Source organism: Tamandua tetradactyla, chromosome 5, assembly GCF_023851605.1.
Source record: "Tamandua tetradactyla isolate mTamTet1 chromosome 5, mTamTet1.pri, whole genome shotgun sequence".
Classification (NCBI taxonomy): domain Eukaryota; kingdom Metazoa; phylum Chordata; class Mammalia; order Pilosa; family Myrmecophagidae; genus Tamandua; species Tamandua tetradactyla.
Window position 1 is genome coordinate 99,504,173 of NC_135331.1, and position 12,010 is coordinate 99,516,182.

General features: G+C 39.9%; 2 protein-coding genes across 5 annotated transcripts in view; one reads left to right on the forward strand and one right to left on the reverse strand.

Moving 5' to 3' along the window:
* Nucleotides 1-12,010, reverse strand: part of MED20 (mediator complex subunit 20) — an 82,683-nt gene that overhangs the window by 65,531 nt on the left and 5,142 nt on the right. For 2 of the 4 annotated variants that reach the window (XM_077161792.1, XM_077161791.1), the window contains exon 3: nucleotides 7,179-7,432. In XM_077161792.1, the coding sequence (XP_077017907.1) occupies nucleotides 7,179-7,432 (254 nt within the window). Of the gene's footprint in view, nucleotides 1-4,843; nucleotides 5,479-7,178; nucleotides 7,433-10,990; nucleotides 11,071-12,010 lie in introns of those variants that run through there. The other 2 variants (XM_077161795.1, XM_077161790.1) reach the window with 2 other exon arrangements.
* Nucleotides 1-12,010, forward strand: part of BYSL (bystin like) — a 27,737-nt gene continuing 15,727 nt past the window's right edge. Inside the window, exon 1 of the mRNA XM_077161778.1 lies at nucleotides 1-88. Within this exon, the coding sequence (XP_077017893.1) occupies nucleotides 16-88 (73 nt within the window). The 5' untranslated portion in view covers nucleotides 1-15. The remainder of the gene's footprint in view (nucleotides 89-12,010) is intronic.

Sequence of the window (12,010 nt, forward strand, 5' to 3'; positions counted from 1 at the left end):
TTTTCCAGAAACTGAATGAAAGGTCTGAAGGACTTGAGAACGAAGGTGGAAAATCCCTTGAATAGGAACCAGATATGGGGTCCAAAAGGTAGGGGAACGTTTTGCTCACAAAAGGCCAGCCAGACATATTTCAAACGTACATTAACTTTGTCATTCCCTTCAGGCCCTGTTCTCCTTTCAGAGAGATATTTTTGGGGGGATGCTAGATCTTTTAAACAGTTTAAAGAAACATAAATCCTATTCCCAAAACTACACATATACACAAAATTCTTGTCCAGGTTTCTGGACAACTTAGGCCTCTTGAGGCTTCCCTAAGCAATCCACACCTACAGGTAAAAAGAGTCCCTGCTTTATAGTCAGAGTCCTCTAATTCTCCAGTATGAACATAGAGTAAATTCCCCCCAGTAAACTCAATATTGTATGCAGTCTCCACAATCTGAGGAGGGAAAGAACAGTTTTGTTTCTCCCCAGTTAATGAGAAAAGAATAGAGATTAAATTAACAGGGAAAGGATTTCTGTAGGTGAGGCCAAGGCAAGGACATGGAGGGATAAAGTAAAGGAGATTCAATTATTGAATGATGGTCAAACTAGGTGACCCTAAGGGTCACTTCTAACTGAAGAGAAGCATTAGGAGTGCTCTTTGTTAGAGACTCACCTGGGAGGACAGCCTTGCCCCCAAGTGATGGCTCATAGGCCAAAGACAGCAAACCCCCATAATAGGCCCAAGTTTGCAATACAACTGATTTCAGCCATTCTATACAGAAATAGGGACCAGGTGCCTGCACCCTAACTGCAACAAATATGGGAGGGAGGCTGTGGTGAAGGAAAGGCAGTATTAAGAGTTAAAGGTTTGGGCTTGGAAACAGCAGGGTCACATATCAGTCCTTCCTTGCTCTGTATCTACTTTGAGTGTCCTCAAAATTGCCCAGCCCTTTCCTCTGGCTAACTGTATACTTGTATTTTTAGGAGTCTCAATTTTTGATACCTGTAAGAGGTAAGAGGTGCTTAAGAACTTCCAATAATTCCCCATACCCTCCAGGATTAGCAGAGAAAAATCTTACTGCCTTACCTTGAAGCGTCAGGAATGAATACTGGGCACACTGGTTTGGGGTAGATCTGGTGGCAGGGAGGATTGATCAGTCTCCAGGTATTTCAGTGGAGCAAGGCCACCAATAGATGGGGTGGGTAACGTGACTACCTATTACTCGATTTCCTGCTCAGGCTCAAGATGTGAAGCAAGTTAGCAGGAGGCAGCATGGGATCAGGGGTACAGAGAATCAGAAGAGTAGAGCAGAGGAGGAACCATCAAGATACAGGAAGCAGACTAGACCCAAAGTAGGATGCCAGGCTTCCCAAAATTCTAATATTTGCTTTCTGTCACCACAGTTTTTTCCATTTGCATATATCATGTGTACTACAACTTAACAGTTCCCTTTAAATGGATTCTTTTTTAAAAAAATGTACTCTCCTCCTAAGGAATAAAATGATACTACATTCTTCTCTAATATATATTAGAATGAGACCTAAGTACTGATATAAAAGTGTTTTCCACATTCCACCTAAAATCACGTAGCATCCCAGATGTCACACCCTGGCATGAGTTTTGGGCCTGAAGTTTGGTCCTGACTCCACGCTCGTCTTTCTATATGACCCCTCTGGGAGCCACAGCCTCCCTATCTTATGGTGAAAGAGAACTAGGTACTAGATAAGCTCTAGAGCTTCCCTGCAGAGTTCTGGCAGTCAAGGTCAAAAGATTTCTACATGACTCTGGCAAAACCGCCCACCAAGATGGCATACTAGCAGGACTCTAGCAGTTTCCCAGCATCTGCTTTTTGGGCATACCTAAGGTAGAGAAAGATATAAAGTACCTTGAACCAGAAGGAGGGGGAAGGAAGATAGTCTAGTATTAGATTTAAACCAAAAATTATAGCATCTCCATTTACTTAGCTGAGCTTGAGGTTTTATCATTTATAAAATGGGATAATCATGACCTTTTTTCTTAAATATATTTATTTATACAAATGGTACTCAACTTTCATTCAACCTAAACTTGCAAACATTATACACTGACAACCCCAAACTATTCATGAAAGTTCCATTCAGACAAAGCAGAAAAACATTTGAGCCCCACACACCAGTAAACAGTCCAGTTTTGGCAGTGTCGCTAGTGAAGCTGTGAACGTTTATTTAAGAAAAGCATAAGCGTTACTTGCCCTTTTAGTGATAAATTTCCTATAATTGACACAAAGGACAAAGAGAAAAAAATACCCAGAGTGGCAGTCCTTAAGCTGGACTTAAAACTGGTCAAAATTGTGTTCAAGGAATGATCAAAAGTTAAGAATGTTTGCGTTTGTTTGGTGTTTTTTGGTATTTTAAAAAACTAAAAAAAATTTTTTTTTAATTGTGTTCAAATGTAAGAATATTTTGGATGATTATATAGTATGTGAATATCTCAATTTAAAAAAAATCCTTAAAAATATGTAGGGGAAAAGAACAAAAATGAAGAACTCATGAAACGCTGGAAATCAATCAGCCATGACTGCCTGAAAGGGCAGTTAGGGATCTTGTTATAGCTTTTAGGAAAACAGAGCCCCTCCTCATAATGTATATGTTCAGAGTCCATATTTACCACACTCAGCTTTAATATATTTTCAGGCACATATTATGTTCAAAACCTTGCCTAAAAATATGGCTGTCAACCCATCCTTCCATCAATGAATATATATTTGCCACTTCAATAAAGAAAGTATACATCCCCTCCCTTTGAAACTGGTCCAGTCTCATGACTTGCTTTAAATGCAGCTTTATTGACATTCTGGGCCCAAATGTTAAGACTGGAATTTTCTGTTTTTTACCTCTTGGAAGCTAGCCATCAAACAACTTCATATCAAGATGAATGCGTATAAATTTCATATGGAAAAGGGTCTTGACTCATAGCTTACCCAAAATATCAAAATCTATTTAGGATGGATTGCTGATCTCAATATGAAATGTAAAATAAACCTTTCAGAAGAAAACTATAAAGTCTTTGTAACCTCAGAGAAAACAAGGTTTGTTTTTAAACACAACCCAAAAATGCAGTAGGCCATAAAAAAGGCCGTGTAAAAGATAAGATACCATAATAGTTATTCAAGCCTCAGCTAACTGTTAAGTTGAATGCAGCCTCACTCAGCCTATACCACATAGAAAAATCACCTAGCTGAGCCCATTCAATGCACAGAATTATGAAATTTAGTAAATCATTGTTTCAAGACAACAATGATCTTGCCAATATGCTGTTTCATTCCATGAAAGATTTGAAGCAGCCTACAGCAAATGCAAATAGATTAATCTGGCAAGAGCAAATATAAGTCACAAGGTCAAAAACATAAGACCTGTGCATTTTAGTGTGTATGAATTATATCTAAAATAGACCCTAATTTAAAAAAGCAAAAACAAACCAAAAAACAGGAGAAAATGAGAATGAAAAATGCAGATAACAGATCCTTGTCACTTATGAAACTAAACTTCCTGACAGCCAAAACTAAAAGGAAACAAACAATATCTAATTATTGTTGCCCATAATGAGAAAACATGTTCCTTCCTTAGTAGAGGAAAAGCTCCTTCTGAACACTTATATCTGATAACTTCTCTTTAAATGCCTTCAATGAGGCACAGAATCGTTGATAACAAAACTATAGTGCATACATTAGCAGGTTTCCTAAGATCATCTCTGACAGAGTATCTTTTTTTTTTTATTCTTGGTTGGCAGGTTTTTTTTCATTAAATTTTTTTATTAATTTAAAATTTTTTTTAAAAAATATGACAAGAAACACAAACATTCCTAACTTATGATCATTCCATTCTACATATATGATCTGACAGAGTATCTTAATGTTAGTCTGGCTAACATTGTTAGAGGGAGGGGAGCTGCCAGCAATGTGGGGCAAGCAGCACATTTTTCAAATGAGGAAAAACTGCTCAGTAAAGCCATGAAGCATGGTACAAGTGTCAGGATCAACTCTTATGATAAGTGTGAGAAGTGAAAAGCCTTGGTGCAGATATTGGCTTTGAAGGCTGAGACTTAGGCAAACAATACAGAATTGACTTCAAATGTGACTAATTCAACTCAACTGGAAATAGCTCTGGGGTCAGTACTTACCCCAATTCAATTCATGAACAAATGCCTTAATTATATGAAATTAACTGCCAAATAATAGCGAGGAGTATTTGGGGCACATCCATTGAGCTCCATATGTAGCAGAGTCCACTAACTGCCTAGCATCCATATTCCCCTTCATCTTTTAGTCACAGAACCCCCTGAGTTTTAACTGAGCCCATGCCCACTCAGATAAGAGGTTACATTTTCCAGCATCCCCTTCTGCAAGGTTTAGACACAGTGATTTGAGCAACCCAGGACATATCCTTTAAAAAAAAGATTCCCTTTCTCCAATGGAATGCAGACATGGAACTGGTGAGTCTGATCTGACCTGGCAGATAAGGCCAACATCCTAGGGGACAAGACAGAAGGAACCCAAGTTTCTGGATGACCTGATAGAGTTCAATTTTGCCCTGGGCCACCTGCCTACCTCAGAACCATTAGATAAGAGAAAAATAAACTTCTATTCACTATGAGTCATTGTACTTTTGGTTCGCTTTGTTACAGGGATTAGCCTGTGTCTTAACATAATTCGCAACAGAATGGGAAAAAGGTCAGAGAAGCTGTGAGTTGAAATAAGTCAGGCAATATCCTAGGAAAGTCAATTAACAACACACTTCAGCAAACATCAGAAAATGACCACCTTCAAACAAGTTCTGCCTTCTATCCCATCTCCAGGACAAAAGCCCAGCCACATCCTTTGAGTAAAAGAAAGACGCCTTTATTAGAACACAGCCCGAACACAAGATGCAGCCTGTCCACATGTAGAGCTAAGTCAAATCCTCAATCGCTGGCAATATAGACTGCTCTTCCCACCAACTAGCTAGGCAGGGACACCCCTGTCCTATCTTTTTCCCTAAAGCAGGAGAGGGTCAAACTTTTACACTCTTCACAATTACTATTCACAAAGGCAGGCCAAATCTGGAAAGGTTGGTATGAGACAGCTGTTGGGGGGTAGGGGCGGGGGTGTGACAGTCAGGGGAAGAGAGTCCAGAGCCCAGAACAAAAGCCACTGCTAAGAACTGGAGGAGAAAGAAAAGCCTCCGTGTCTGCCCTATGTTTCTGGGGTCTAGGAGCCTGAGGATGTACCACCTCCTCCTCCTGTGGACAGAAGCCATCAGCCACTAACGAATCCCAGCTACCGGCACCTGCTGCTGCTTGCGGATCTTGTTGAAGAGTTCCATGTATTGGATCATGGTATCTGCTGGGCTATAGACTGCATCGTGTCTATTCCCAAACACTGCAGGAGCCCCTGGAGTATGGGTGCCTAGAAAAGTCTGTAGGAACTCTAGAAGCAAGCTCCAGCAGTCACTGGCTACCACACAGGGGCCATACTCCACCTGAGGGCCAAAAGAACAGAGAATGAGCATTAAGGCAAAGAAAAGTCTCCTGCTTCTCTTGTACCTTATGCCCCCTCTCCCATCCTCCCAACTCTAGGCCAAACACACACACACCTTCTAGCACAGTGTTGATCCATAAGAAATACTCAACTCAAACATCAGGGATTAGATACACCCAGCACAATTCCCTTTAGACATCTGGACACTTTCATTTGGGGGTTGTGCCAACCCATAGCCCGTACCATAAGACCCAGAGGTAGTTCTTGAATTTTCTCGACCTGTGTAGTCCCTGATATGCTGGGTGAAGATTTAAGGAAAATTCTGAGAGAAAACGGAGGAAGAGAAGGTGAAAGGAAGAAGGGAGGGGGAAAGTAAAAAATGGGAGACAGAGCGCATACATTAGAGACAGAGACGGAGAGAGAAAGAATGTGTGCATACACATACACGCATTAAGGGATCAGAAGGAGGCAGAGTTCACCCACATGCCTACAACTCTCTTCAAGACTAAACATTCCTCCCGGGCTCTGCTCCTAAGACTAAGGATAAACATCACAGCTTTTCTCATTCCTCTCTCCTAATTTTTCATTGGAGAGATGGCTGGGAAAATTATTGGTAATCATGAAGAAAAACAAGCAAAGAAACAGCAGGGGTGTGTTTGTACTATGAGGCTGGAAATGTGAAAGATAAACAAATAGTGGGTCCTCAGTGGGTCTCAGCAAGTGCATGATGTGTCACAAGCTGTAAAGGATTACAAAACTGTGGCTCCAGAGATTCCTGGAGTTTGAGCAGTAACTACCACTAATGCCCTTTTCTCTGCCTGTGATCCATCCCTCCTAGGTCTCAACTATCTTCACATCTCTACATTTTAAGTCCCTACTTAAATGCAACTCCTCCTGAAGCACCACAATCCCCGGCATCAGCAGTGATCTGACTGGTCTCTTAATCTCAGAGTAATCTGTGACTCTTTTATGCCATTTTTTACAGACTAATTTTAAATACAGTTTATGTGTTTCAGCCTTGCTTCTCTTATTAAATAATAAACTTTCAAAAGGCAGGTCCTGTAGCATGCTTATGTTTTAATCTGACACAGTGCTGGGCACATGGTAGATTGTAGACCATCACTGATCCCAAAACCAGCTATTGCTACACTCCCTCTGTGCCATTTGCAATACATTCAAAAATGTTAACACATTCATACACATAAATGCTTTCTATAATGTAAGAAAGCAGATAGCAAATTAAAAGAAAAGGTATATCTTTGCTATGCAACGACTAAAACTTGTCTTAAAGCATACTAAGCAGAACTATAAGGACACATGATTTAAGGTCCATCTGCCAAAAACTAACTCCAGCACAAGTATGTCCTGGACTGCTCCAGTCTTTCTTACAATGGTGACTGCTCCTTCCACAGCATAATTCACCTGCTTCCTCTGACTATGTCTTCCCTTCTCCAGAAAGCCAGACTTACCTAAGCTTTCTACTTGCTGTGAACGTGGCTTCCCATTTCCCCTCCTAGGGTAGACAGTCCCTGCATCATTAAAGAAAGAGTAAAAATATATAGGATAGGGAGCGCAGAAGCTCTGGAGATAAAGATCAGGAAGGCAGATCTGTTTGAACTCAGAGAGACTTGGAAATCTTCAGAATCCTTTGCTGAGCAGCCTCTTCAGCATATCCCTGCTCCTATTTCACCAAGTTCTTACCTCTACAGAGATCCCCCGGGCGCTGGGCCCCATTGTGACTGTGCCTACTTTCACTAGGAAGTCACAATACTGGTAACGGGTGCCCCGGGTCTCAATCTTGCTGGCCTTGGCACTCTGGAAAAAGCCCTTGAGCTTCACCATGAGCACATCAAAGTTGGTATCAGCAATAAGACAAGGTCCATTCTCAAAGAGGGCAAAACAGCTCAAAGGGTACTCAGAGTTGTGCATCACATACATCAGCTTCCCGGTCTGACCTGCAAGGGACAGAGAACCTGTTCATCATCAAGACCTTTGTCAGCAAACCCAGAATAGAGTCAAATGTGTGGACCAAGGCCAGGTAGCAATCTAGCATCAACAGCATTCTTTGGGTGGAAAGGAGGTGGAATCCCTGTACTAACAGGCTTTTCCAGAAAAGAACAGCAAGTAAAGCAGCATGCGGTAAACCCAGCCCTTAGTGTACTCTATTAAAAAAAAAAAAAGTGAGGGTATTCTGGGGGTTGCTCTTATGCAAGCTTCATCATCGAGAAGCTTCATTGAGAAGCTGGTTGCCATGGTGTCCCAAGCCCAAACCAAAAGTGTCATCGAGAAGCTGGTTGCCATGGTGTGCCAAGCCCAAACCAAAAGTGTTCCTATAAACCCTAAAGAATAAGGCTCTATCTGGGACTCTATAAAAGTCTCACTCACTAAGCTTATTTTTCAGAAACTATAACCTCCAGATGGTTCCTAGGCCAGATAAGCCCTAAACTCAGAGTTACCAATCTCTACAAAAACATCAACCAGCTGCATCCTCCCTACCCCATAATGTAAATACATCCCTTTCCAAAACGAAGAAGTTAGAACTGCCATTGCCCAAATACCCCTAAAGACTGGAAGGAGGATCAAAAGAGAAGGAGGGGTTGTAACAAAGAAGACAGGATTTAACAAATGAGTATGACTACTGAACCACTATATTGATATTTCTTTTTAGTCTCCAGTGTCTTAGAGCAGCTAAAAAAAAGTACCTGAAATGCTCAAACCCATAACATATTTTGACGTTTGTTCTAAAACTACTTATTAAAATATACTTTGAAATTTATCACTTTTTTTGTATGTTATGTTATATTTTACAACAAAAAATGTTAAAAAAAGACCCAGGTTCAATTCCCGGAGCCTGCCCATGCTGAAAAAAAAAAAAAGTGAGGAGTACATAGGAAATGTCAATAGTAGAGATAATGGCTTGATTCTTAGGTTATCTGGTGAGCTCACAAATGAATGCTTAACTTTGGATGTCAAGAATCCATATCATTTAAATATATATCTTATATGACATGATAAGTAAGGTAAAATGAAATGAAATATAATAAAAATAACATCATTTAGGCATGCCAAATGATGTGGTTGTTCTGTCTTCTATTCATTCTTCCTTACTTACCTTGGCTTCCTCCTCTTAGAGACGTAGGAAATGGTTCCACAGTAGGGGAGGGTCTGAGCATGAGTCTGGAAAACTAAGCCAGAGCCCAGCAGTACTAACTCTTGTCTACCATGCCTCAAGAAGTTTGGATTTCCTCCTGAAAGCAATGGCAAACCCTTAGAGAATTTTAAGAAGTCTAGCAGATTTAGGAAGCAGCACACTACAGCAGAAAGAACTCAGGATCTGGGATCCAAAGATTTAGTTTCAAACCCCAATTCATCCCTTTCATTCTCTATGAGTTTTTTCATTGATTTTACTTCTTATTGTAATATAGTAGGAGGAGGGGATTCTATACATATTCAGTTAAGCGGAAAAGGGAAGTCAAGAAATGGAAAGCCAGATCCCTTCCTGATACACAAGAGGTAATGGATAGATTACCACAATTTCAAATATTTAAGTTCTTTATCCCCAACATTGTCCTAGGATTTAAGAAACACAGAAGTAAAGGACATAGCCCCTGACCTCAAGAAGCTGACAATCTCACTAGAGAAAGACACTAAAAAATTTTAAAAAGAACAAAAGACCACAAAATAAAACAAAAATAATTACATGGAATACACCACATTCTAGGCAGAGATAAGTGGAAAAGAGTTAGGAGACAGACCTGGAGGGGGACAGAAACATTAGTTACTTCCTTAAACAGGTATCCGCTCTGCTGCCACTTCTGGAAAAAACAGATTCTATAGTCTATAGATCCCTCCAACTCGACTCCTTGCTGCCAATTCATATCTTTCACCTTCTTCTAAATCCAGTTCAATCCTAAACAAACAAACAAACAAAAAACCCCACAGCCATCCAAAGATCTTTCATCATTCCGTGCTCATGTCTACTCTTTGTAATGACATACTTAATTTTGTGCCACTTGAAAATACTTTAAACGTTTAATTTTTTTCTAATGAAAGTAGCACTTCCAGTTTTTTATAGACAAACTATTTTCTTATCTGCACAACCTTGTGAAACAAGCAGAACCAGTGTTACCCCTTTCACAGAGGAGGAAAATGAAGCTGAAAGAAGTGACTTAATCTAAGTAGTTCTCAAAGTGTAGGTTCCAGAGTAGCAGCAGCACTACCAACAGCACCACCACGACCAGGAAACTTGTTAGAAATGCAAATTTTCAGGCCCTAAGGCAGACCTACTGAGTCAGAAACTCTGGGGATGGGGCTCAGAAATCTAGGTGTTAACAAGCACTCTAGGTGATGCTGGTCAAGTATAAGAACCACAGATCTGAAAGCACAAAGCCAATTCTCACAAGCCAGCGGGGACAACCAATGCAATCGGCCAAGCCCTTGATCTTGGGGTTTGCACCTAGGTTAAGGCGAATAGGCTAAGCTGATTTAAAATTAGGCCTAAGAATGGTAAGTCATATTTTAAAACTTTATGTGTGAGACTAAAGAAAAAATGTTTTATTTGGTACAAAATTTATTATTTTGACTAGTGCATTTCCTAATATAACTTATACGGAAAGTTTAATTGAACACCATAAGCACATGGAACATTGAATAGGGCATGAGATTTTGTAGGTTTATCCAGTGTGATGCCCTGATAAATCCCAGAGTGATTTAAACAGTGAATAAACAGTATTTACAAAGTCCCCTTGGGGGAATGGTGAGAAAGGGGGAAAATTCAACATCCCCATTCGGAGAATTCCTGACATCCTCGCAAGCAGTGGGGATAACCAAATCAATACAGGTTGAAACCTCAATCTTGGGGTTTGTTCAAATGAAACTTATCCCTGCAAAGGATAGACTAAGCCTACTTAAAATGAGGCTTAAGAGTCACGCCCAACCTTGGTTGCGTTTTTAAAAATAGTTCCATGGATGAGGTCATTGATTCCACAGCAAGTGGCTGCCTGACAAATATTTGTGAATGATGATGATAATATGGAGTATAAAAATGATGACTGTCAGAACTAGCAAGCACTCAACAAGTACTTTAGCCCAGAACTAGTTTGAGAGTATTAGGGGAAAGGAGGACAGGATATGAAAAAGTCTAGCAGTTCCTCACTCACAGCAGAACAATAAATTTAGAATGATTAAAAAAGAAAAAAAAAAGAGTGACCCCCAGAGAACCTCTTTCGTTGCTCAGATGTGACCTATCTCTCTCTCAGCCAACAGGAAAGCAAACTCATTGCCCTCCCCCTTCCTACGTGGGACATGACTCTCAGGGGTGTAAACCTCCCTGGCAACACAGGACAGAAATCCTAGAATGAGCTGGGACTCAGCATCAAGGGATTGAGAAAACCTTTTCAACTGAAAGAGGGAAGAGAGAAATGAGACAAAATAAAGTGTCAATGGCTGAGAGATTTCAAACAGAGTCGAGAGGTTATCCTGGAGGTTATTCTTATGCATTATATAGATATTACCTTTTTAGTTAAGGTATATTGATTGGAGAGGCTGGTGGGAACTGCCTGAAAATGTGGAGCTGTGTTTCAGTAGCCATGTCTCTTGATGATGACTGAATAATGATATAGCTTTCACATTGTGACTGTGTGATTGTGAAAACCTTGTATCTAATGCTCCTTTTATCTACGGTATAGACAGATGAGTAAAACATATGGATTAAAAATAAATAATGGGGGAACAAATGTTAAAATAAATTTAGTAGATCGAAATGCTAGTGATCAATGAAAGGGAGTGGTAAGGGGTATAGAAAAAAAGTAGGGGAAACAAAGGCTAAAATATATTGGGTAAATGGAAATACTAGTAGTCAATGAGAGGGAAAGGTAAGGGGAATGGTATGTATGAGTTTTTTTCTTTTTTCTTTTTATTTCTGTTTCTAAATTGATGCAAATGTTCTAAATTTATTTTTTCTTTTTATTTCTGTTTCTAAATTGATGCAAATGTTCTAAGAAATGGTGATGAATATACAACTATGTGATGATATTGTGAGTTATTAATTATATACCAAGAATGGAATGATCATATGGTAAGAATATTCGTGTTTGTATGTTGTTATGTTTTTAAAAAATTAAAAAATTTAAAAAAAATGTTTGCATGTTTGTTTAAGGTTTGACAATAAGAAAAAAAAAGTCAAGGCTACTGGAACACAACTCAACATTTTCAAGTACTTCCCTCCACCCACTCCAATACACCATAAACTAAAAAGGGATATCTATATAATGCATAAGAATAACCTCCAGGAAAACCACTCGACCCTGTTTGAAATCTCTCAGCCATGGAAAATCTCATTTCTCTCTTCCATCAATAAGGCTTTCTAACCCTGGATTCTGGGTCCTGGCTCATGCCAGAATTTCTGTCCCATGTTGCCAGGGAGATTTACACCCCTAGGAGGCATGTCCCACATGGGAGGGAGGGCAATGAGCTCACCTGCTAAGCTGGCTTTGAGAGAGAGGCCACATCTGAGCAACAAAAGAGGTTCTCTA